Source organism: Dendrobates tinctorius, unplaced genomic scaffold, assembly GCF_039654945.1.
Source record: "Dendrobates tinctorius isolate UK_male_01 unplaced genomic scaffold, ASM3965494v1 ptg000155l, whole genome shotgun sequence".
NCBI lineage: Eukaryota > Metazoa > Chordata > Amphibia > Anura > Dendrobatidae > Dendrobates > Dendrobates tinctorius.
The window spans coordinates 6,475,745-6,502,599 of record NW_027361822.1 but is presented as its reverse complement, the minus strand read 5'-3'; the positions used below and the strand labels follow the sequence as shown (position 1 = coordinate 6,502,599).

General features: G+C 46.1%; 2 protein-coding genes across 16 annotated transcripts in view; both read right to left on the bottom strand.

The window, feature by feature from the left end:
• Positions 1 to 26,855, bottom strand: part of LOC141050961 (uncharacterized) — a 292,974-nt gene that overhangs the window by 35,085 nt on the left and 231,034 nt on the right. The gene's annotated exons all lie outside the window — the stretch shown is intronic.
• Positions 14,328 to 15,912, bottom strand: LOC141050998 (uncharacterized; the record flags this gene model as incomplete). The annotated part of the gene is made up of 1 exon (XM_073547777.1): positions 14,328 to 15,912. A coding segment is annotated over one exon (702 nt), but the record flags the coding sequence as incomplete, so codon positions are not given.

Sequence of the window (26,855 nt, the reverse complement as noted above, 5' to 3'; positions counted from 1 at the left end):
AGTGCAATAATCCAAATGGCCACCGGGGGCAAAAACATCTCTAAGCACAACTTGAGAAAAAAAAAGGTTACCTGTGGTTTTATCTGTCCTGATCCCGCATGGATCATGAAAGGTGACACGTTTCGATCAATAAAGATCTTTGTCAAAAGTCATATGAATAATGGCATGTAACATACTATATAGAGAATATCCACCAATAGTGATTCACATGGTCATCACATGACAAATTAAAAGGTCCTTGTGATGAAGGAGCAGCCGCCATCTTAGATATGGGGCCACGTGTCTGAGCTTGGCATCCATTTTGGTCTAAGTTCAGGAATTACAGGCAGCTAACATACCCCCAGGTGCTATGTACTTAGTAAATACAAGCAGAATTTAGTGTTCCAATGCTAAATAGCCAGGGCCATTGGTGTGATAATGAGGATAGGCCCAAAACAGAGCATTAAAGCTCAGGTACGGAGCCGTGCCAGCAGGGGGCCGGAAAAAAAGCCTAGGGCTTCAATTAGAATGTACCTGCTAGCAGACGCAGGAATATACGTCCTTTGTGTGTCCCAGACGCTTTGGCTCCATCCTAGGAGCATGGATTATTAGCCCACCCTCTGACACGGGGAAGAACCTAGCATGTTTAAGGACTAGCAGCCCCTGGCAGACATTCATTCCTTCACACAGAAGATCCAGACGATGACGATCTAAGAAGGACCTGGGGACAGACCTGCCAAGGAGAGCAGCGGCCCATGCTTTGGGGGTCTGTCCGGCAACTAAGATTCTTGTACCTGTGGACTGCAGAGCTCCCCAGCACCCACATGACCCTACAATCTGGTAAATTGACCTCCAGCTTAATATCTTAAGTCTTGTACCCTTATTGTTATATCTTTTCTCTGACTGCAAATTTACTGCATATTTCTGTAATTATCTAGTGCGCCCTTAAGGCAATTAAACTATAAACTTAATCTTGGGCTGATGCTTTTACTCTGATCACGAATCTTAGAACCCCCAGCGGGTAACAGGACCTCCTCCCCGGCGACCAAAGGGGGCGCCGGAGAGCTGTGCCTGTGTAGTTACGTCACGGTGGTGACGTGGGAGGAACGGGTCTGTGTGCGTTCCTCCACACTTGGTGGCAAGCGGTGGGATCAGAGTAATAGTGTGTGTGGGACCCCTACTCCCAGACACTAGAGACTACCAGCGGTAACTATCACTGCTGGGGTCTTAAGGTCAACCCAGCACTAGACGGTCAGAGTGCAAATATAATAAGTTGTGTGCGAGGCCAGGGTTGCAGCTGTGTCAGTAACCAGAGGTTCCCAAGATGGCAGAAGGCACCAGGAGTAAGGCAAAGGGGGAGGCCAATGCTATGGTCTATGAGGAGGTGGTGGAGGACAATACCAATGAAGGCGAGGGGGAGCTCAGCCAGGGCTCCCCAAGGAGCCAGACCCCCGTGCTCAGTCCTGCAGTGGCCTGCCCACCACCTGCCCACCCAAGCCTGTCCAGATCAGAGGCCCTTTTCCAAGTGGCTATGGCACAGCTCGAGGCTGGTAACGACGCCGCCCATGACAGACTCCTAGCGGCAGCAGAGAAAGCAGCGGAGCGTGAACAAGCGGCGGCCGAGAGAGCAGCGGAGCGTGAGCATACTGAACGCCATGAAGCTGTGGAGCGCCGGCACCAACTGGAGATGGCTCAGCAGGGGCTCCCGCTGGATGCTCCAGCCCCACCAGGGACCAAGGCTTCCAAGGTTCAGGCGGAGGACTTCCCCCTGCTTGAAAAGGATGGAGACCTGGATTCCTTTCTGCTGGCCTTTGAAAGAACCTGCCTCCAACACCATCTGGCCATGGATCAGTGGGCAATGTACCTGACCGCCCGTTTGAGGGGTAAGTCCCTGGAAGTTTTGGGGGACTTACCTGCCGGGGAGGAGCAGGACTACAACAGCATCAAGCGGGCCCTGATCCAGCACTACAACCTCACCCCGGAGTCGTACCGCAGGAAGTTCCGGTGCTGCAGCGGGGCTCAAAGGACGCCTGGACCGACCACATGCGGGCACTGCTGAGAGCTGAGGAGCACTGGACCTCGGGTCTAGAGCTCACCACCCGCCAGGAGGTCCAGGAACTGTTTGTCATGGAGCAGTTCTTGTAGAACTGCCCAGAGGACCTCCAGCAGTTCCTCCGTGACCGGAAACCAAAGGGGGCTTCTGCTACAGCCGCCCTGGCAGACGAGTATGCCAACAACAGGGCCTCTGAGCCGAAGAAGCCTGCCAGCAGCACCTGGAGAGGGGGTAAGCCCAGTCCTGCCCCTGTCCCCCCAGCCCCCAAAGTGCAAGGGGTGTACCCCCCTGCTGCCCTCTCCAGGCCAGGAGCAGAACCCAGACGTCACTGCAACCAGCCGGGACACTTTAAGGCTGCGTGTCCCCAGCGCCATAAGGCCCCATCTCTGATCCAGAAACCGTCCACTGTTTTGTGTGTGGGAGGGGGTGGTGGGAGGTCCCTGGACAAATTCCAACCCGTCACCATCGGCCGCTCAGCGGTCATGGGACTGCGGGACATAGGCGCTGAACGAACCCTGGTACGTCCTGAGGTGGTGTCCCCTCAAGACTTGGTGCCTGGGAAAACCCTTTCCATCTCCGGAATTGGAGTTGTTGAACCGGCGCTGCCCGTCGCCAAATATTCCTGCCAATGTGTTGCTTGGGACCGATTTTGGGGCGGCTAGTGTCTCAGTATGTGGCCACTGAACCCCCAAGTCCGGCTCCCCAAGAATGTCATGACTCTACTGTGAATGCTAATGTTAATGTGTTGAATGTGCCTCCAACAGTGGAGGAGGGAGTGAAACCTGATGGTAAGCCATGCACTGACACTACACACACAGGGCTCACAGTGAGGACAGGTGAGAAGCCTGCAGGGGAGAGCTCAGAGGTGGAGGGAGGGGCTGCTATGGGCAGTGTAGGGCCCCTAAGTGAATCCAGCCTGCTGAGTCGAGGGCCTCTGCAGAAAGAGGAACAGGCCATGGGGGGAGGGGGCGTCCCGTGAGAGGAGCCACCAGGTAAGACCCCAGGGCAGGAGTTCCCCACATCCGGGATGTCAGGAGGCCAGGGAAGTCTGCCTGACCCGGCGACTTGGTCAGGGGCCGAGGGGAAGCAGGCGCTACCTGTGGTCTCAGCGGTCGTGGCCGCTGTTACCAGGAGTAGGAGCGCCGGAGTCCAAGGAGCCTCGCGGAGGTCCAATGGTTCCCCTCTCCTACCAAGTGGCTGCCGAGTCAGACAGCGGCCAGGAGACAGATCCCGGGGAGCTGACAGAGGAGGTGGCAGTTTCGTCAATTCTTGCCACATCGAGTCAGGGATTTCAGGCAGCGTTGGAAGCTGACGCTAGCCTGAAAGCTCTCAAGGAGCAGGCGGCAAAGCCTCCCCTGGAGTCTGACCGCGAGCGAGTGGTCTGGGACTAGGGACGGCTGTACCGGGTAACGGTCCAGCAGGGTTCACCGGAGGCGTGGCCCAGGGACCGACAGTTAGTGGTACCCTATCCGTTCAGGGCAGAATTGTTGCGGATCGCACACGAGATTCCCATGACCGGACACCTAGGGATCGCTAAAACCAGGGCCAGGCTAGCTCAGCATTTCTACTGGCCAGGAATGAGGACCGAGGTGATTGCCTACTGCCGTTCGTGTGACACCTGTCAGAGGGTGGGGAAGGCGGGGCGGCGCCCCAAAGCCCCACTGGTAACTCTGCCCATCATCGCAGAGCCTTTTTCGAGGGTGGCTGTGGATCCCATTGGACCTCTGTCCACTCCCAGCCGCTCCGGGAAATGCTTCATACTAACGGTAGTGGACTATGCCACCCGGTACCCGGAGGCGGTAGCTTTGTCGTCCATTTGGGCCGACAAAGTGGCCACTGCCTTACTGGAGATTTTCTCCAGAGTGGGGTTTCCCCAGGAAATGCTCACCGACCGAGGGACCCAGTTCATGTCGCAGCTGATGGAGTCTCTCTGTAAGCAGGTACAGATGCAAAATCTGGTAGCCAGCCCGTACCACCCACAGACCAATGGCCTGTATGAGCGGTTCAATGGCACCTTAAAGCAGATGCTGAAGATGTTGGTCGACTCCCACGGGAGAGACTGGGAGCGGTATCTCCCACACCTGCTGTTTGCCTACCAAGAGGTCCCACAGGCCTCAACAGGGTTCTCCCCCTTTGAGCTCCTGTATGGGCGACGTGTATGGGGGCCCCTTGCTCTGGTGAAGGAAGTATGGGAAGGGGATTTGGCTACCCCTGGACTGTCGGTCATTGAGTATGTTGTGCGCTTCCGGGACAGAATGACGGCCTTGACACGGCTGGTGCATGACAATATGGCCCAAGCCCAGGCTGACCAGAAGCGGTGGTACAACCAGAATGCTTGTGAGCGGACCTACGAGGTGGGTCAAAAGGTGTGGGTACTGGTCCCCGTACCTCAAAACAAGCTTCAGGCGGCCTGGGAGGATCCATACCTCATGCACCAGCGGCTCAACGCTGTCACCTATCTGGTCACCCTGGACCACACCCGTGGAAGGAGGAAGGCCTTCCACGTGAACATGATGAAGGCCCATCATGAGCGGGAGGCTTGTGCCCACCTAGTGTGCAACCTTCCCGAGGAAGGAGAGGTAGAAACCCTCCTGGATCTGCTCACCCAAGCCAAGGCGGGTGGATCCATCGAGGATATGGGGGTTGGCCACCAGCTCTCGGAGGAACAACGTTCCCAGCTGTGGGTCACCCTACACCCCTTTAGGGAGCTGTTCAGCAGCCTGCCCAGAAGGACTGAGACAGCCGTCCATGACGTGGACACCGGCAATCACCCCCCGATCCGGCGTTCAGCATATCGGGTCTCTCTTGAGGTGCAGCAGAACATGCACCAAGAGATAGACGAGATGCTGAAGCTGGGGGTGATCCAAGTGTCCAATAGTGCGTGGGCTTTGCCTGTAGTCCTCGTCCCTAAAAAGGACCGAACTACGCGATTCTGCGTGGACTACCGGGGGCTCAACGCTGTGACGGTCACCGATACGTACCCAATTCCGCGCATCGATGACCTGCTCGATCGGCTGGCCGGGGCCAAGTACCTGACCATCATGGATCTGAGCAGGGGGTATTGGCAGATTCCCCTGGGGCACGGTAACGCTCTGCCTTTATCACCCCATTCGGACTGTACGAGTCCACGGTGATGCCATTCGGCATGAAGAATGCCCCTGCCACTTTTCAGAGGATGGTCAACACGCTGCTCGAGGGACTGGAAGGGTATGTGACTGCGTACCTAGACGACATCGCCATCTTCAGTCCCACCTGGGAAGATCACCTAGAGCACCTGGCGCAGGTGCTCGGGCGGATCCAGCGAGCAGGCTTGACAATTAAGCCCGAAAAGTGCCAGCTGGGTATGAGTGAGGTCCACTACCTGGGGCACCGGGTAGGTGGGGGAGCTCTGAAGCCAGAGCCCGGGAAGGTGGATGCCATCGCATCCTGGCCCACCCCCAGGACCAAAAAGCAGGTGATGTCCTTCTTGGGGACAGCCGGGTATTATAGGAAGTTTGTTCCACACTATAGTGCCCTGGCCAAGCCCCTGACGGACCTCACCAAGAAGAGGCTGCCCGTCGCAGTCGACTGGACAGTCGCCTGCGAGACAGCTTTCCAGGCGCTCAAGACCGCCCTTTCTAGTTCTCCTGTACTACAGGCAGCCGACTTCACGCGGCCGTTCGTAGTGCAGACCGACGCCAGCGACTTCGGTGCTGTGCTCAGCCAGGTCGACACTACGGGCCATGAACACCCCGTTCTGTACCTGAGTCGGAAGCTCCTGCCGAGGGAAGTGGCCTATTCCACGATGGAGAAGGAATGTCTGGCAATTGTGTGGGCCCTGCAGCGTCTGCAGCCATACTTGTACAGACGCCAATTCACCGTGGAAACAGACCACAACCCCATCTGCTGGTTACACACGGTCTCTGGGACGAATGGGAGGTTGCTACGCTGGAGCCTCTCTCTCCAACAGTATCACTTCACCATTCGCCACAATCGAGGCGGTGACCATGGTAATGCTGATGGGCTGTCCCGGCAAGGAGAGGGAGCGGAAGGGCGCATGGGGATCACAGGAATGTGATACCCCCTAGCGCCCTCTAAAGCAGGGCGGTGTGATGAAGGAGCAGCCGCCATCTTAGATATGGGGCCACATGTCTGAGCTTGGCATCCATTTTGGTCTAAGTTCAGGAATTACAGGCAGCTAACATACCCCCAGGTGCTGTGTACTTAGTAAATACAAGCAGAATTTAGTGTTCCAATGCTAAATAGCCAGGGCCATTGGTGTGATAATGAGGATAGGCCCAAAACAGAGCTTCAAAGCTCAGGTACAGAGCTGTGCCAGCAGGGGGCCGGAAAAAAAGCCTAGGGCTTCAATTAGAATGTACCTGCTAGCAGACGCAGGAATATACGTCCTTTGTGTGTCCCAGATGCTTTGGCTCCATCCTAGGAGCATGGATTATTAGCCCACCCTCTGACACAGGGGGAGGAACCTAGCATGTTTAAGGACTAGCAGCCCATGGCAGACATTCATTCCTTCACACAGAAGATCCAGACGATGACGATCTAAGAAGGACCTGGGGACAGACCTGCCGAGGGGAGCAGCGGCCCATGCTTTGGGGGTCTGTCCGGCAACTAAGATTCTTGTACCTGTGGACTGCAGAGCTCCCCAGCACCCACATGACCCTACAATCTGGTAAATTGACCTCCAGCTTAATATCTTACGTCTTGTACCCTTATTGTTATATCTTTTCTCTGACTGCAAATTTACTGCATATTTCTGTAATTATCTAGTGCGCCCTTAAGGCAATTAAACTATAAACTTAATCTTGGGATGATGCTTTTACTCTGATCACGAATCTTAGAACCCCCAGCGGGTAACAGGACCTCCTCCCCGGCGACCATTTGCTCTAGGTGCAGTTCCCTTACTGACCTGAGAGACAAAGGGGGCGCCGGAGAGCTGTGCCTGTGTAGTTACGTCACGGTGGTGACGTGGGAGGAACGGGTCTGTGTGCGTTCCTCCACAGTCCTTAACATACAAAAAAGAATATAATGTGAAAATCTAATATATATAGCTCAATGTGTGTGTGTATGTATGTGTGTATGTACGGGATTGGCATCCGCACCGTCGCAGCTACAGCCACAAAATTTGGCACAGTCACACGTCTGGACCCCGAGAGTGTCATAGGCTATGTTGTGAGGCAAAATTTTAACCCCGCGCGTTAGAATTCACCAAACAATTTTGCCCCTATCTACATAATGGGGAAAAAGTGTATGTATGTATTGGCATCTGCACCGTCATAGCTACAGCCACAAAATTTTGCACAGTCACACGTCTAGACCCCGAGAGCGTCATAGGCTATGTTGTGAGGCGAAATGTTAACCCCGCGCGTTCCAATTCACCAAACAATTTTGCCCCTATCTACAAAATGGGGAAAAAGTGAAAGGAAAAGTGTTGGAGGCAAATTGACAGCTGCCAGATGTGAACAAGGAGGACTTAAAGAATGAGAGCGATGGTGCCAAAGAGTATATACCGTACAGTTGCTAAGGTGGGGCCCTGACATGGGATACTCACCACACACGGGGATATGAACACACACACAAAATGCGCCACACATTACCACGTGCTTCAACACATATACCACCCTCAGCACACATTTCACCACACATACACCAACCTCGCCACATAAAAGTCGAAACACAAAAGTCGCCACTCAAAACTCGCCACGCTGTCCCAGAGCTGTTTAAAAGATGAAAAATGAGCTGTGATTGGTTGCTATCAGCAACAGTTTTCTTTGTAGACAGTTGTGGTAACTGAGGCCTATTATTCTTATCATTTCTATGGTGTTATCGTCCTTCTGTAAAGCTGGAAATAACACAATTTATTACCGTGCCAACACAGACCACCCTCTGACACAGACTGCAGGGGGAGCCCAGTATCCCACAGGATAGGATTAGATACATGGCTCAGCAGTCAGTATCACACAGGATATGATTAGACACACAGCTCAGCAGTCAGTACCACACAGGAGGGGATTAGATACACAGCTCAGCAGTCAGTATCACACAGGAGAGGATTAGATACACAGCTCAGCAGTCAGTATCACACAGGATAGGAATAGAGACACGGCTCAGCAGACAGTATCACACAGGATAGGATTAGATACATGGCTCAGCAGACAGTATCCCACAGATTAGTATTAGATATGCGGCTCAGCAGTCAGTATCACACAGGATAGGATTAGATACACAGCTCAGCAGTCAGTATCCCACAGATTAGTATTAGATACGCGGCTCAGCAGTCAGTATCACACAGGATAGGATTAGATACACAGCTCAGCAGTCAGTATCACACAGGATAGGAATAGATACACGGCTCAGCACACAGTATTACACAGGATAGGATTAGATACGCAGCTCAGCAGTCAGTATCACACAGTAGAGGATTAGATACACGGCTTAGCACACAGTATTACACAGGATAGGATTAGATACGCAGCTCAGCAGTTAGTATCACACAGGATAGGAATAGATACACGGCTCAGCAGACAGTATCACACGGATAGGATTAGATACACAGCTCAGCAGTCAGTATCACACAGGACAGGATTAGATACACAGCTCAGCAGTCAGTATCACACAGGATAGGATTAGATACACAGCTCAGCAGTCAGTATCACACAGGATAGGATTAGATACACGGCTTAGCACACAGTATTACACAGGATAGGATTAGATACGCAGCTCAGCAGTTAGTATCACACAGGATAGGAATAGATACACGGTTCAGCAGTCAGTATCACACAGGATAGGATTAGATACACGGCTCAGCAGTCAGTATCACACAGTAGAGGATTAGATACACAGCTCAGCAGTCAGTATCACACAGGATAGGATTAGATACACAGCTCAGCAGTCAGTATCACACAGGATAGGATTAGATACACGGCTCAGCACACAGTATTACACAGGATAGGATTAGATACGCAGCTCAGCAGTCAGTATCACACAGGATAGGAATAGATACACAGCTCAGCAGTCAGTATCCCACAGATTAGTATTAGATACGCGGCTCAGCAGTCAGTATCACACAGGATAGGATTAGATACACAGCTCAGCAGTCAGTATCACACAGGATAGGAATAGATACACGGCTCAGCACACAGTATTACACAGGATAGGATTAGATACGCAGCTCAGCAGTCAGTATCACACAGTAGAGGATTAGATACACGGCTTAGCACACAGTATTACACAGGATAGGATTAGATACGCAGCTCAGCAGTTAGTATCACACAGGATAGGAATAGATACACGGCTCAGCAGACAGTATCACACAGGATAGGATTAGATACACAGCTCAGCAGTCAGTATCACACAGGACAGGATTAGATACACAGCTCAGCAGTCAGTATCACACAGGATAGGATTAGATACACAGCTCAGCAGTCAGTATCACACAGGATAGGATTAGATACACGGCTTAGCACACAGTATTACACAGGATAGGATTAGATACGCAGCTCAGCAGTTAGTATCACACAGGATAGGAATAGATACACGGTTCAGCAGTCAGTATCACACAGGATAGGATTAGATACACGGCTCAGCAGTCAGTATCACACAGTAGAGGATTAGATACACAGCTCAGCAGTCAGTATCACACAGGATAGGATTAGATACACAGCTCAGCAGTCAGTATCACACAGGATAGGATTAGATACACGGCTCAGCACACAGTATTACACAGGATAGGATTAGATACGCAGCTCAGCAGTCAGTATCACACAGGATAGGAATAGATACACGGCTCAGCACACAGTATTACACAGGATAGGATTAGATACGCAGCTCAGCAGTCAGTATCACACAGTAGAGGATTAGATACACAGCTCAGCAGTCAGTATCACACAGGATAGGATTAGATACACAGCTCAGCAGTCTATCACACAGGATAGGATTAGATACACGGCTTAGCACACAGTATTACACAGGATAGAATTAGATACGCAGCTCAGCAGTTAGTATCACACAGGATAGGAATAGATACACGGTTCAGCAGTCAGTATCACACAGGATAGGATTAGATACACGGCTCAGCAGTCAGTATCACACAGTAGAGGACTAGATAAACAGCTCAGCAGTCAGTATCACACAGGATAGGATTAGATACACAGCTCAGCAGTCAGTATCACACAGGATAGGATTAGATACACGGCTCAGCACACAGTATTACACAGGATAGGATTAGATACACAGCTTAGCAGTCAGTATTATACAGGATAGGATTAGATACGCAGCTCAGCAGTTAGTATCACACAGGATAGGATTAGATAGACAGCTCAGCAGTCAGTATCACACAGGATAGGATTAGATACACAGCTCAGCACACAGTATCACACAGAATAGGATTAGATACACGGCTCAGCAGTCAGTATCACACAGAATAGTATTAGATACACAGCTCAGCAGACAGTATCACACAGAATAGGATTAGATACACGGCTCAGCAGTCAGTATCACACAGGATAGGATTAGATGCACGGCTCAGCAGTCAGTATCACACAGGATAGGATTAGATGCACGGCTCAGCAGTCAGTATCCCACAGGATAGTATTAGATACACAGCTCAGCAGACAGTATCACACAGAATAGGATTAGATACACGGCTCAGCAGTCAGTATCACACAGGATAGGATTAGATGCACGGCTCAGCAGTCAGTAACACACAGGATAGGATTAGATGCACGGTTTTTATGTGCAATATAATCATTACAATTTGTTATAACTAACCACAGTTGGTTATTATGCCCAGGCAACGCCGGGCTCTTCAGCTAGTTATATATAAAAACTAAAAAAATGCATCTGACAATAATAATGTAACATTAATTCATTGCGTTTATTCCAACCACCAGGGATTCTGGTATTTAAATGGTAAATCCAGAATGCCTCTCGTGTAAAGAGACACCGTCTGACGTCTCCCCCTCACAGAGGCAAGCTGACTTGTTCAAATTCGTAATAAATGCATGCCGGCAAGTTTTACAATTATTTATACCGCATTTGTAGAATCCAGCAAAATTAAGACAAGTTGTTTTAGGTTTCCTATTTTCAGAAAAAACATTCTAGGTGAAATTTTATTGCCAATAGTAGGTGCCCTCCTAGATACTACATTAACCCTTGAATGTAGAATTTTCGCTAGAAGTTCATCCTCTTGTAATATAAGTAAAAATTCATCAATAATTCTTTTATATTTTTATGAATTGAGGACTATACTGAAAACAGATGAAAGGATTCTGGATAATCTCTATGTTTTGATTAATATTTTCAGATGGTATAACAAGATCATCGTGCTTTTTTTGCTGAACAATATTTAATGTCCTATTTATTGTCCAATGAGGATATTGGCGACTTTTTAGTTTTTTGGACACATGTTCAAATTACCTAGTAAGATCACTGCTGGAACTATAATTACGCTGTACTCTTGTAGATTCACCAACAGGGATAGATTTGATAGTGTGTTTTGGATGGCTACTGTTGGCATGTAAAATTGTATTTCCACTTAATGGTTTGTGATGTGTTTTAGTGGATTTTCACCATTGGTGGAATTTCTCTATATAGTATGCTACGTGCCATTATTTATATGACTTTTGGCAAAGATCTTTATTGATCGAAACGCGTCACCTCTTTCCATCTTTTTGCTTCATTTAGAGAGCATGTTACCACGTCTTCTATTTTAAAATAGACTCAGTAAATTAATACTGTTTTTAAGGCACCGGAACAACATTTTTTTTCTTCATGGTTCCCACGTTTCCCTACACGGAGTTCCGAGCACCTGCTTTGGTTGTCGGTGAGCTGGCTTTGCCCCCATTGTATGGACAGACATCTGTCTCAGATGGTTTAGTGAATCCTGCATTGAGCAAGGGTTTGTACGCGATGTCCCTTGAGATAATAATAAACATTATTACTTTCTAGAGGCAAAATGTGGGAATTGCTTTCTAAGGCACTTTCATTGGGCATTAATATATTCTGGGGTTTGCGTTCACAATCTAGAGGCCACAAAGAACGCCGGTACCCACAGGAGGTGCATTAACAAGGACACATACAGCAGTATTGGCTCAGAATACGGGTATCAGCAGGATGAGTAGTTTTTGAAGGTTGGAAATATAGTTGGGGATGGTGCTGGGAATATAAGAAGTCAAATGTATCTTCATTGTAAACTCTGCAGATGAGTCGTGGATTGAAGAAGTTGTTACGTTGGTCTGGGTCAGATGGAAAAGATATGAAAAATGAGCGACTCAAAGAACGTTAGCTGTAAGTCTTTGTATATTAATTTATTCTTAGTAATGGCATGGCCATCTGCTGAAATTCCCCGGTACCCACTATTGGGGTGCGGCTCAATAGTTGGAAACATGGTTACCTGGTTAGGGGCCCACTCAGAAGTTTAGCCTTCTCTGAGCTGAATCCTTAACTATGACACTGTGCTGCTCAAAAAGATGATCAGCAACAGATTAAGAAACTGACGGACTAAATGTATTAAAAACTTCTAATAAAAATAACAATTTTAATTTCTTTAGAGACAGCACGTCTGCAGCACTTTACAATTCAGAGTGGACATGTACAAACAAGATAAGACATTACAGAGTAAGGGTACCGTCACACTTGGCGACGCACCAGCAATCCCGACAACGATATGACCTAGTAGGGATCGCTGGTGCGTCGCTACGTGGTGGCTGGTGAGATGTCAAACAGTCAGATCTCACCAGCGATGCAGCAACGATACGGAAGTATACGACGGTCGTTGGGACCCTGTCTCTCAGACCTGTAGTATTGAGGTCGTTCGTCGTTGTCCCAGTCAAACACAGCGATGTATGCTGGCCAGCGGGACACCAGCGATCAAAAAATGGCCCAGGACATTCGAACACGATCAGCGACATCGCAGCAGGGGCCCGATCGCCGCTATGTGTCACACATAGCGAGATCGCAAGCGAGATCGCTGTTGCGTCACAAAATCGGTGACCCAACAGCGATCTCGCTAGCAATCTCGCTATGTGAAACGGGGGCTTAACACACAGTTCACATAACAACATAAGTGAAAGTCTGTTATGGATAAGAAGGGTGGATATAATGGTCACTGATATTTACGGAATCGTATTTTTGTACATTTGGAGCTGTTTGGCTATTATTCTCAAACAGATGAAAATAAATAATTGAAGTGAAAAAATTATGTTTTTCCTTTAGTTGCATAATAATTCTGTACACCAATATTTGGCCAATAATTCTGAGCACATGGATATTCTCGTAAGACAAAATAGCACTTTTACTTTCTCAAATATTCAGGTTCCATGTTTATTAACCTTTTGGATAGAACAACAGCACTGGAGTTGTTCACTAATAAAATTAATCAAAAATACACATTGCCTCATAATTGTGCACACAATCTATGCAGAAATATGGAAAACCTGAGAGAGTACACAAACTTTCAAGCACCACTTTAAATCATGATTTAGTTATTTAAATTGTTTTACATTTCTCTTGTGTGACATGGGACTTTACTTTTATTTTCTTTCTTGTACAATTTGCCACCTCTTCTTATATAAAATTACCATATATACTTGAGTATAAGCCAACCCAAGTATAAGCCGAGGTATCTAATTTTGCCACAGAAAACTGAGTAAGCTTATTGATTCGAGTATAAGCCGGGTATACATTGTCCCCTCATCCCTTTCCTGTAATGTGTGGCTCCCCCTGTTGTATGCATGGCTCCTCCATCCTCCCCCTGTTGTATGCATGGCTCCCCCGCTCTCCCCCTGTTGTATGCATGGCTCCTCCATCTTCCCCCTGTTGTATGCATGGCTCCCCCGATCTTCCCCTGTTGTATGCATGGCTCCTCTATCCTCTCTTGTTGTATGCATGGCTCCTCCATTCTCCCTTGTTGTATGCATAGCTCCCTCGTCCTCCCCCTGTTGTACGCATGGCTCCCACTTCCTCCCCCTGTTGTATGCATGGCTCCCCTGTCCTCCCGGGTATACATTGTCCCCTCATCCCTGTCCTGTAATGTGTGGCTCCCCCTGTTGTATGCATGGCTCCTCTGTCCTCCCCATGTTGAATGCATGGCTCCTCCATCCTCCCCCTGTTGTAAGCATGGCTCCTCCGTCCTCCACCTGTTGTATGCATGGCTCGGCTCGGATCGGCTCCCCCATCCTCCCCCGTCATATGCACCCACTAGTGGCGTGGTCGCTGCAAGTCCTTCCTGCATCTCTCTGTTGTCCCAGCGAGGCAGCTTCTTCCTGTGTTCAGCGGTCGCGTGGTACCGCTCATTAAAGTAATGAATATGCGCTCCACGCCTATGGATGTGGAGATGCGTGCATATTCATCACTTTAATGAGAGGTACCACGCGACCGCTGAACAGAGGAAGAAGCTGCCTCGCCGGGACAACAGAGGGATGCAGGGAGAACTTGCAGCGACCGCGCCAGGAGTGGGTGAGTACGATGTGACATTTGCTGGCTCCTGCTGCTCCCCCTCCCCCGCCGACCCCCTGGGACAATGACTGGTGTATAAGCCGACAGGGTGCTTTTCAGCACACAAAAAATGTGCTGAAAATCTCGGCTTAAGCATGAGTATATATGGTAATAGGTTGAATATTTCCCAATTCCTAAACATGAAAATGGATTCTCTCCTGTGTAATTCTGTTGTGTCCAAGAAGAGTACATTTATCTCTACATTTCCCATTTTGTGAATCTGAAATTGGCCTCTGATATACTATAACATTTCCCACATTATGAACATGAACCTGGCTTCTCCCCTGTGTGCATTCTCTAATGCTTTGCGAGATCACATTTTCTAGAATATTTCTCACATTCTGATCATGAAAAGGGCTTCTCCCCTGTGTGAAACTCAGATGTAAAACAAGCTATGTCTTCCAATTAAATCATTTCCCACATTCTGAACATTAAAATAACTTCTCCCCTGTGTGATTTTTCTGGTGGAAGAAGAGATTTTGTTTATTTCTAAAACATTTCCCACATTCTGAGCAAGAAAATAGGTTTTCTCCTCTGTAAATTATCAAATGTGTTACAAGATTTGATTTGTTTTAAAAACATTTCCTGCATTGGGAACATGAAAATGGCTTCTCCCCTGTGTGAGTTCTCTGATGTGTAATTAAAACAGATTTATTGTTAAAACATTGCCCACATACTGACCATGATTACAATTTCTCCCCTGTGTGAATTCTCTGATGTCTAACAAGATTTGTCTTATCTGTAAAACTTTTCCCACATTCTGAACATAAAAATAATGTCTCTCTTGTGTGAATTCTCTGATGTCTAACAAGATTTGACTTATCTGTAAAACTTTTTCCACATTCTGAACAGAAAAATAATTTCTCTCCTGTGTGAATTCTCTGATGTCTAACAAGATGTGCTTTTCCTGTAAACCGTTTCCCACATTCTGAACATGAAAATAAATTTTCCCCTGTGTGAATTCTCATATGTCTAACAAGAATTGCCTTTTCTGTAAAACTTTTCCCACATTCTGGACATGAACATGATTTCCTCCAGGTGTGAATTCTCTCATGTCTAACAAGAGTTGATTTCCTTGTAAAACTTTTCCCACATTTTGAACATGAGAATGGCTTCTTTCTTGTGTGAGCTCTTTGATGTTCATGATAAATTCTGTTATTTTCATTTTTCTTTACAATTTGTGATAAATCAAAAGATGGAACACGTTCAAAAGTGTCAGTTGACAGACCATTACTCTGTAAGGCTGGAGGTATATCTGGGACAATGGCATTCACTTTATATGTATCTGGTGTAATATTATGATCATCTTCTTTAAAATCTGAAAATATCAAATTTTTCTCTACGCTTCTGGTACAGTCATCTGCCAAAAATAAAATCAGTTTTATTATTTTTCAACAACATTCCTTGAAAGTATATATCAATTCTTATTTAGTATATAATATTTTATAGCATTACAATTAGTTGTAACATTCAATTTTCAACTGACAAAGACAGTGGCATCAAAAGTGTACCTTATATCACCAGTAGAAATTGTTCTTGACTTGCTCCTTATCTGCTTACTGCCTCATCTGCTGCTTAGACATCTACATGCCTGACTTCTGTGTATGACCTGAATTAATCTTTTACCTGTCTTCATAAGTTAAAATAGATAATTGTCATGCACAGTGTAGGAAAGACTAAGTGCAACACAAAGGGATAAGGGGAAGGAAACCCTACACTAGGGAAGAGTGGAGACCCCTAGGCAGATCTAACGTCACCCTGTCTGCCCTAAACGTCCCTACATTCATTCTGCCCTAAACATCCCTACATAGGTTCTGCACCTATGCCCGAAAAGGAACCTAATTCCTGCCTTACTCCGGCCATAAGCCCAGCATAGGGAAGGACAGGATGTGCACTAGTCAATCCCCACTACAACTAAAGACAGCTGGGGGTAGACAAACTAGGGGAACACTTATCTTGGGAAGACTCAGATATGTAACACAGACATCCTCTAGCAACGCAAGTGATAATAAGGGATACGTTCATATATGTTATGAACATATAAATAGGAATAGGCTTAGCTCAGGTAGAGGAGACAAAACCATGAGTTCTAGCAAACTCAACCTCCACCAAACTGACTCCAGCTCCGTTGTTCACAAACACAGAAATTTTTTCAGACATGCCCTGCTGTCAGGACAAACCGAGAATTGCAGGCTGAAGACGAACACACCCCTTGATTATCAAGCTCCAGGCTCCCAAGGGTTAATCGAGTCTCTCTTTGCTTTGGAATCATTGGACAAGCCCCAATGAAATGTCCATTCCTCCCACAAAAAAAACATACACCTTTTTTCTTGCTAATGACGGGGGAACATACGACGTGAATGCACCTCCCAACTGCATGGGTTCCTCTAACTCTGCAAGTATAGGTTCAACCCCGGACCTTCCCTCCGACACTTTGGTACTGTCCCAGAAAGAGGGCTCAGAAGGATGTGATCTTACCCAGCTGTACCGCAGGCGTCTATCAACCCGAATAGCCAAGGACATGGCAGCCTCCAATGACACAGGAGTCTCATACAGTGCTAATGCAACCTTTAACCTTTCAGTGAGGCCCTGAAGGAATTGGCATCTGAGAGCCAGGTCATTCCATTTAGTATCAGTTGTCCACCTGCGGAATTCGGAGCTTTAAATCTCCCCTGAACGATTCCCTCGCTGAAAGCAACGGAGAAAACAGAGAATGATAATGCCAGCTCACCGATGAAGTTTGTAGGAGTCCAGCGTGCATGGAACTATGAGTCAGCCACTCATGTTTAGCAACTGCAGGAAAAAGAAGAAATGTTCCAGCTTCTGGTAAAATTTACAGAAAAATCTTTATTCCATCTAAAAACAATTTAAAAAATAGTGAACAGGAACAGGAGCAAGTGAAGCGTTTCAAAATGCAGTCAGGAATATCATCAGGGCTAGGGCTCTGAAAAACTACTCCACAGACTGAAGACACAGAGTCCTGTGGCAGAGAAAAAGCCCAGGACTGAGGTTCTCCCTGTAACACTGAGATAATTCCTACTCATTGATCCTCATCTCCAGAGGAGTAAAGACGAAGTTTAAAGTACAGTCTGCATGCCTTCGAAAACACAAAAAAACTTGTCCATACCTCCAGATATCCTGTCTGGGAGAGCAATTTTAGGTTCAAGCTGGACCAGCCTACCCTCAGAGTCTCCCACAATAGGAGCCTGCAGCCACTGCCTTTGGTGCTGAACCTCAAAACGAAGGTCAGTCACCTCTAGTGACAACCTCTGCAGCTGCTCTGCCAGCACAGAAACAGGATCCATAAACCTAGCAAAAGAAAAAATATCACACACAAAAAACACAAAGAAAACCAAGTGTCAGGTGTTTTTTTCTTTTGCAAACATGAACGGCCAGTAATAATATTATGCACAATGTAGGAAAGACTAAGTGAAACAAGAAGGGATAAGGGGACAGATCTAACTTCACCCTGTCAGCCCTAAATGTCCCTATATAGCTTCTGCACCTATCACCGAGCAGGAACCTAGTCCCCGCCTTACTCTGGCAATAAGCTCTGCATAGGGAAGGACAAGATGAGCACTACAACTAAACACAGCTGGGGTAGACAAACAAGGGGAACACTTATCTTGGGAAGACTCAGATACGTTACACAGATGTCTTACAGCAACACCAAGGAGGAAGATAGCCAACTACTATAGCTCCAAGCCTCAACAGGGGGAAATGGAAATATCACCGACAACTCCCAACAGCAAGCTGGGAGTTAAAAACACCCCGGTCCAGGTGTGTCAACTAGAGCAGGGGGAAGGCTGCCACTTGTTATGAGCGGTGGAACGCACTAAATAAAATTAAAATAAAGTGCGTTCACCGCTCGGGGTCCACTGTGCGGTAGATGGGGTAACCGCTGCTAAAAGAGGCAGGGCACTCAGGCGGTAATGTGCACAGGGTTTTAGCTGCACTCCGTGCACTAAAGCAGACTCTGTTATATGCACAGAGCTGCCAACAAAAACATAAATACCGCTGAGTCTGTATAGGGTCACAGACTTCTGCGATGTGGACACGTATTAAAGGTCACAGAAATAGCCTTAAACACCAGGACTATCCCCTGTAGACCTACCGTAAAAAATAAGGTACGAGGTGTCGAAACTGCGAACACCCAGGAGGCTGCAACCGCAGCGCGGCATGAACAGAGCCGCAAGCAAAGCGCTGCAAGAACGCTGGCGCAATGCAGGACGCTTAGCTGCTGCAAAAGGTATTGCTGGAGCGCGCTGGCGCTAGCGCTGCTACTGGCGGCTGCCCAATCACTCACACAATCGTAATATGAGAGGGAAGGGGTTTCATAATAAGTCATTCACCAGTCCAAGCATACAATACCAAACACACAGCAGCAAGTATGAAAAATACTAGCGCATGGCAGAACAGCCATGCGCACTTTTTATAGTGACCGGGACCTTCCGGAAATCTCCAGAGCCCTGAGCTGAACCAATGGAATCAGGAGCAGGACCTGAGCACCTGACTCCTGAACTCCAATGGTAGCTCATTCCAGGAGCATGCTCAGAAGCTGGCTGAAAGGACTTAGCCTCTGGAGACAAATGTGAGGATCTGGATCTCTGCATAAGTATGGCAGGACACAGATTCCTAACACCACTGGGCCCTAGAATCAGAAGGATCAGGAAGAAGTCTGCAAAGCAAACTGCTGAGACCTTCTGCAGTCACATGCAGAGCGAAGATCTGCAGTCTCTGACACTACCGTGGTAATAATCCATGGGGTGACCAAGGAACTCCCTGCAGTGACTTCCAAATTCCTACCAAAGAAAAGATACCATGGATCACTTGGAAACACTATTTTGGCCAGATTTATGCTCTCCAAAGTTTCCCTCACCTGAATCTAGTTAATTGATTCTCTCAGTTGAAGCATGAAAATGCCAAAAGAATAAAACTCAGGAATTATCTTATACATTTTGCAGCTTTAGCACCAGTGCCTGCAGCTGAATCCATATACAGTTATCAGGCAGATTTTCTAGAGATTAGAAAAAAAACTGTGCTTCTCCTTTGTGAACTTTATTTCAAGAACCATCCTCTGCTCAGGACAAAAATATAAAGTTTTGGAGAATTTGAGGAGTGTTTCGACTCTGTTGTTGGGTGTCCCGGGACCAGAGTCTCCTTCCCTGTCCCTAACACTAGGGGTGCCCTAGCTCACCCTGTTCCCTGGATTACTTCTGATGGTAAAACAGGGTGGCACATGTTAAGGAGCTGAAACTCCTAAACCCTTCATCCAATTTTAATGTGGATACCCTCAAATGAAAGCTGAAAGTCTGAACTTCAACTGCATCTGAATTGTTTTGTTTAAAATTCATTGTGGTAATGTCTCGAACCAAAATTAGAAAAATGTCTCTGTCCAAATATATATGGACCTAACTGTAGCTGCATTTCTTGTCAAACAGTTACAGACAGTCAATGCTCACAGTGACACAATCTTGAGAACTGTTGTTTCACAAACAGTTCTATGTTTATCTATGTTTGTTGTTTGTCATTGTAAAACATTAAGGTTTACTTAACCTCTCTCTGTGGTGGTTTTATATAAACCCTTGTGGCTTTTATATTCTAAGGGTTTACGGCCCATTGTCTGATGATGTCAATTTATCTCGACCTTGAAAGCTGGCCACTGGAAGGGCAGGGTGAAGCTAGAGCTACACGTAGTGTAAAATACTATATAAGATCAGAGAAACATAACTAAGACAGAAGCAAAAACTTGGACACCTATCCAATCATTTAATTCAATCATTATTACTTTAATTTTGTACTTTCTTTAAAGCCGTATCCAAACCTTAGTGTTAAAAACTTGGCAATGCATAATTTGGCGTAGTCAGCAGGATACGTAGAAGGCTCAGAAGTTTTTTATTAATATTATCAGGACTCTGTGATAGTGTGAGATTGCGTAGAACATGCCTGTCTTTAAGAAAAAGGTGGCAGTGTGTGAGTCTATTGAGATTTCAGGCTGGGAACAGGCTCCCTATCATATTTTGGCAACCAAGTGGTCGCTCAGTGCTGGTTTGGGTGAAGCATGGGACAAATGTCTGAAGGGAGCTGAACCTGCTGATGTGGCTGCATGCTTAAAGAAAGTCAAAGTGGAGAAAGGTAAAGAGTTGAGCGCTGTTTGTAAGCACGGATGGATATTGTTGTCTGCATATAGAAAACAGCATAAGGAAAGATTACGTATGTTAACAAAAGTACAGGAATTGGAAAAACAGTTGTGTGAAGCCCAGAATGCATTGGTTATAGCACAATGTCAGAATAAGTTATTAGTGGACAGATGTGATGGATATGTGTTTGCAGGAAGTGCTTGCATGGCTTGGTGGAGTGACGACTATGGAGAGAGTTGCACTCAGCATGCAGGACTTGGTTGCTGAGAGCTGGACTCAAGCATGCTGGACTTTTTGGGCAGGAGCTGAACTCATCTTTGGGACTCTGTTACTGGAAAGCTGCAACTGGTGGTGGACTCTGCTCCAAGGCTGCACTATGGTGAAGGATCCAGTTATGGTGATGGATCCGGGTGGAGAAGATGCACACAAGTGGTGGGCTCTTTTACTAGGAGCGTACGCAACAGAGCAAAGCTAAGTGGTGTTTCCCCTGTTTTTTCATCTTTCCTCATGTGTGTTTTAGTGCAGTGGTGGGATTAGTTTCCACACCGACCAATTCCCTAGGGAGGGTTTAAGTCAGGGTGAGCTAGGGTTTTTAGGTTCCTGTTGCGCGCCCGGTGCGGAACCGGCATAGGGAACGTTAGGAGTGCAGGGACACTGGCTCAGGGGAGCTCAGGAGGTCTCCACTTCCCTATTCCTTATCGCAGGGCCCACCATTGTTAATGTTTCCCAGGTTTCCCTTATTGTTTAAATTCACCTTACTGGAGGCGGGGTTTCCAGATTTTTATATACATGTAATGTCTAAATTCGCCAGTTGGAGGCCGTGTATCCAGTTGCACGTGTTTATTATTTAAATTCGCCCCACTGGAGGCGGTGTATCCAGGGTCACGTGCGTCACATGGGTTCGCCTTGCGGTACTCGCTGCGTCCAGACGCGTGACCGTGACAGGAAGGACATTTCCATGGGAAGAGGGAAACTGATCCTCCTCTTAACCCAGTGAAAGTTCATCCTATATATCGGAGACGGATTTTAGAGACAGCTACAGGTAAATGGAATGAGAATGCGGTAGAGGATTACAGTCAGCAGGAGCTTAATGATCTTCAAGATCGTTTTTCTCAAAAGCCAAATGAATCCCTGATAGCTTGGGCAGTCAGATTATGGGAGATGGGAGCTCATGAAGTACAGGTGGATGCTGTGGATGGCCCAAAATTTGTCCAACTAAGTCATAAGCCTGTAGTGAAGAAAGCATTCCGTACCTTGATAATCCAGCAACCACATGTGGTGTGTAGTATGCTTGATGTTGTGACTATGGCATTGCAGCATAAATACCCATCTGAGGTGGACTGGCCGCCCAATGAAAAACCATGGTTTATGTTAAAAGATTGTGCTCAGAGGTTGAAGGAGGAGGTAATGAAAAATGCTATTTCAGCAAACACCTATAATGATTATATGCAAGTTGGTGTAAGTGTATCTGTTAGAAATCGTATCATTAGAAATGCCCCTCCAGCTTATAAACATATCATGATGATGCTAATGGTAAATCAGACTGGAAAAACAATTGCTAACACGCTGGAGGCAATTCTAGAGTTAAGGAATCTGGGAGATTGGGGACCCAAACAAAAGGGTAATCTTCCCGCTGAAGAGCAGCATTACGATGTCAAAAGTCATTAAAATCCTAGATTCCGTATTACCCGGAAATTTATGTTTAGGGCCTTAATAAAGGATGGCGTCCACAGGGATAGAATAGATGGGATTGGTACTGACGAGATGTGAAAATTGTATCAAAAGAGAGGAATTAATAAAAAGTCAGGTGTTTCACATAATAGAGAGGTTACAGTAAAAGATTCTGAATCTCCACAGCAGGCGCGAGACAGGACACTGGGAGAGTGAGGGCCCACTCCCTTTCCGTCTTCATCAAAGCCCACAGCACTGGGGATTGAGGATCTTTTGCTGAAATGAAATCCTTGATACAGGAATTCAAAGCCCATTTGAAGAGGTTATCATTTGAGCCTTCCAAGATGTTATCATCTAAAATGGAGGATCAATGGGGGGAAGAAGATAAGAGTTATTGACTTGCTGGCCACACTCCACAAATGGATAGACACCCCATGTAGATTTGGTGATTAACTGAACAATAAAAACAGCCAACATGATAACGCTTTGGTAGATTCAAGAGTGGAGGGTGGAGGCCAGTTTATTTATGTAAATCCAAAACATTTCAGTGGGCACAAGGTTATAATTACAGTATTAGGAGACCGGTGTGCTTGTGCCTACTACTACTGAATGGGACAATCTGTAGTGTTGGGAAAAGAGTTGTGGTAAGATATCCAGCTAATTGAACAAAGAATTAAAGTGACTGTTTAATGTTGATGCTTATTGTGCTTCAGGTACACTAGAAGGACTCTTCAACTTATTATCAGAGGAACCTTCCAAAATATCAGTCGCTGTATCCAGTTCAAAGACTGACACCACTGAGGGAATGCTCAGACTGACTCAGTGGGCACACCAGAAATATGGACACCTGGGAGAAATAGCTGCTTAACAATGGACACAAACCAGAGTGAAAAAAGACACAAATGGTGGTGTACTTAATTATTTGTACTAAATGTCCAATTGGGGGTCTGTATGTGGATGAGACAGAGCAAAAACCGAGAACAAGGTTGAATTCTCATCGTCACACAATAAGAGAAAAAAGAATGGATCTACCTGTGGCAAAACATTTTTGTATCCCTGGTGATAGCATGATGGACATTAAATTACTTGTATTAAAAGGTAACTTCAAGTCTCAGAGAGAGAGAAAGAAGAATCTCAGAGTACAAATTTATGAACACTTTCCAAACATTCAGTGCAGGAATGAATGTGTCGCATGGATTTATGTCTTTTTACATCAATTAAGGAATTTGCTTTAGACCTTCTGGGGTCATCACAACACAGAACCAGACAGAGGGCAATAAAACCTTCACACTGCTTATCTATGAACTGTTCCAATATTTATGCTTATCACTCCCCCATAATGACTACTCCACTTCACATCACTTGTCTTAGCTATTGGGTTATTTCTGTGCTGTCTTTTGTATAAATATGTTATCCTTCAGATTTTTTATTACTCCAGCCTGATGAAGAGACCTGCGTAGTCTCAAAAGCTTGCAACTTGTTACCATCTTTCAGTTAGCCATTAAAAGGTATCAACCATTGAGGACTCTCAATTCTAAATATTCTTCTATCTATTGGCTAACACGGTACAAAGATATATCTTTCCTGTATTTTGAGTCCATATTGAAACATACAAAATGCATTCAAACTATGACATAGCAGCATTTCTTGTCAAACAATTACAGACAGACAATGCTCACAGTGACACAATCTTGAGAACTGTTGCTTCACAAACAATTCTATGTTTATCTATGTTTGTTGTTTGCCATTGTAAAACATTAAGGTTTACTTAGCCTCTGTCTGTGGTGGTTTTATCTAAACCCTTGTGGCTTTTATATTCTAAGGGTTTACGGCCCATTGTCTGATGATGCCATGTTATCTCAGTTTCATCCGACCGTGAAAGCTGGCCACTGGAAGGGCAGGGTGAAGCTAGATCTACACAAAGTGTAAATTACTATATAAGATCAGAGAAACATGACTATGACAGAAGCAAAAACTTAGACACCTGTACATGTACAGTGTTGATACCTGCATAATTGGAGACGTCCGTGCAGTGTTGTGAATTTCCCAGCGGTTCTGTACCTTAGTGTTGCTTCTCTGAATTTCCAGACGGATGATGTTTAAAAGCCTCTTGGTGATGGATGATGTGAGTATATGTACTTAATCATTATATGTATTTTAATCTTTGCATGTACTTAACCTTTGTATGTTAAAATATTCAAAATTGTACGCAATCATACTATTCAATCATACTATTCCTTTAACCCCTTTCTGCCATTAGATGTACTATCCTGTCCATATGACCTGGGACTTAATTCCCATGGACGGGATAGTACGTCATAGCGATCAGCGGCGCCCACGGGGGGGAGCGCCACTGATCGCGGCCGGCTGTCAGCTGATTATCACAGCTGACACCCGGCACTATATATAAGGGGCGGTCACGGACCGCCCCGGCACATTAACCTCTGGCACACTGCGATCAAACATGATCACAGTGTACCGGGAGATTAGGGAAGCATCGGCAGGGAGGGGGCTCCCTCCGTGCTTCCCTGAGCCCCTCCGAGCAGCGCGATGTGCTGCACTGCTCGGTGGGTCTCCTTCCCTGCAGGCCCCCGGACCCAAGATGGCCCGCGGCCATCTTGGAACCGGGGGCCTGCAGGGAGGCGGCTTCCTCAGTGCCTGCTGAGAGCAGGCAGTAAGGAAGCCTGTGCAGTACCTGTCACTGGGACAAAGTAATAAAGTTAAAAAAAGTGTAAAAATAATTTATAAAAATCCCTAAATAAATTAAAAAACAAAAATGGTTCCCTAATAAATTCATTTTTTGGAAATAAAACAAAAAACAATAAAAGTACATATACTTAGTATCACCGCGTCCGTAACGACCCGCCCTATAAAACTGTCCCACTAGTTAACCCCTTTAGTGAACCCCTTAAAAAAAAAAATGCCAAATAACATGCTTTATCATCATACCGCTGAACAAAAAGTGCAATAACACGAGATCAAAAAAGCGAATATAAATAAGCATGATACCGCTGAAAACGTCATCTTGTCCCGCAAAAAACGAGCAGCCACACAGTGTTATCAGCAAAAAAATAAAAAAGTTATAGCTCGCAGAATAAAGCGATGCAAAAATAATTATTTTTTTATATAAAATTGTTTCCATTGCATAAAAGTGCAAAAACATAAAAAAATGACATAAATGAGGTATCGCTGTAATCATACTAACCCGAAGAATAAAACCGCTTTATCAATGTTACCACATGCGGAACGGTGTAAATGCACCCCCAAAAGAAATTCATGAAATGCTGATTTTTGTTCATTCTGCGTCACAAAAATCGGAATAAAAAGCGATCAAAAAATGTCACTTGCCCGAAAATGGTACCAATAAAAATGTCAACTCGTCCCACAAAAAATAAGACCTCACATGACTCGGTGGGTCAAAATATGGAAAAATTATAGCTCTCAAAATGTGGTAATGCAAAAACTAGCGTCTTTTAGCGTATGACAGCTGCCAAACATAAAAACCCGCCACAAATGATAAATCAAACCCCCCTAATCCTAACCCCCTTAGTTAGGGAAAAATAATAAAATTAAAAAAATATATATTTATTTCCATTTACCCATTAGGGTTAGGGTTAGAGTTAGGGCTAGGGTTAGGGCTGACATTAGGGTTAGGGGTGTGTTGGGGTTAGGGTTGGAGTTAGAATTGGGGGGTTTCCACTGTTTGGGCACATCTGGTGCTCTCCAAACGCAACATGGCGTCTGATCTCAATTCCAGCCAATTCTGCGTTGAAAAAGTCAAACCGTGCTCCTTCCCTTCCAAGCTCTGCCATACGCCCAAACAGTAGTTTTCCCCCACATATTGGGTATCAGCCTACTCAGAACAAATTGCACAACAACTTTTGGGGTCCAATTTCTCCTGTTACCCTTGGGAAAATAAAAAATTGGGGGCAAAGATTTTTTTTATTTTATGGCTCTACGTTATAAAGTTCTGTGAAGCACTTGGGGGTTCAAAGTGCTCATCACAAATCTAGATAAGTTCTTTGGGGGTGTCTAGTTTCCAAAATGGGGTCACTAGTGGGGGAGTTTCAACAGTTTAGGCACATCAGAGGCTCTCCAAAGGCACCATGACACCAACAGACCATTCCATCAAAGTCTGCTTTCCAAAACGTCACTACTTTCCTTCCAAGCTCCGACGTGTGCCCATACAGTAGTTTTCTCCCACATATGGGATATCAGTGTACTCAGGGCAAATTGGACAACAACTTTTGGGTTCCAATTTCTCCTGTTATCCTTGGGAAAATAAAAAAATTGGGGACTAAAAGATCATGTTTGTGGAAAAAGTATGATTTTTTTATTTTCACGCCCGGGCGTTATAAACTTGTGTGAAGCCCTTGGGGGTTCAAAGTGCTCACCACACATCTAGATACATTTCCTGGGGGGTCTAGTTTCCAAAATGGTGTCATTTGTGGGGGTTTCCACTGTTTAGGCACATCAGGGGTTTTTCAAACGCAAATCTCAATTCCAGCCAAAAAAGACAA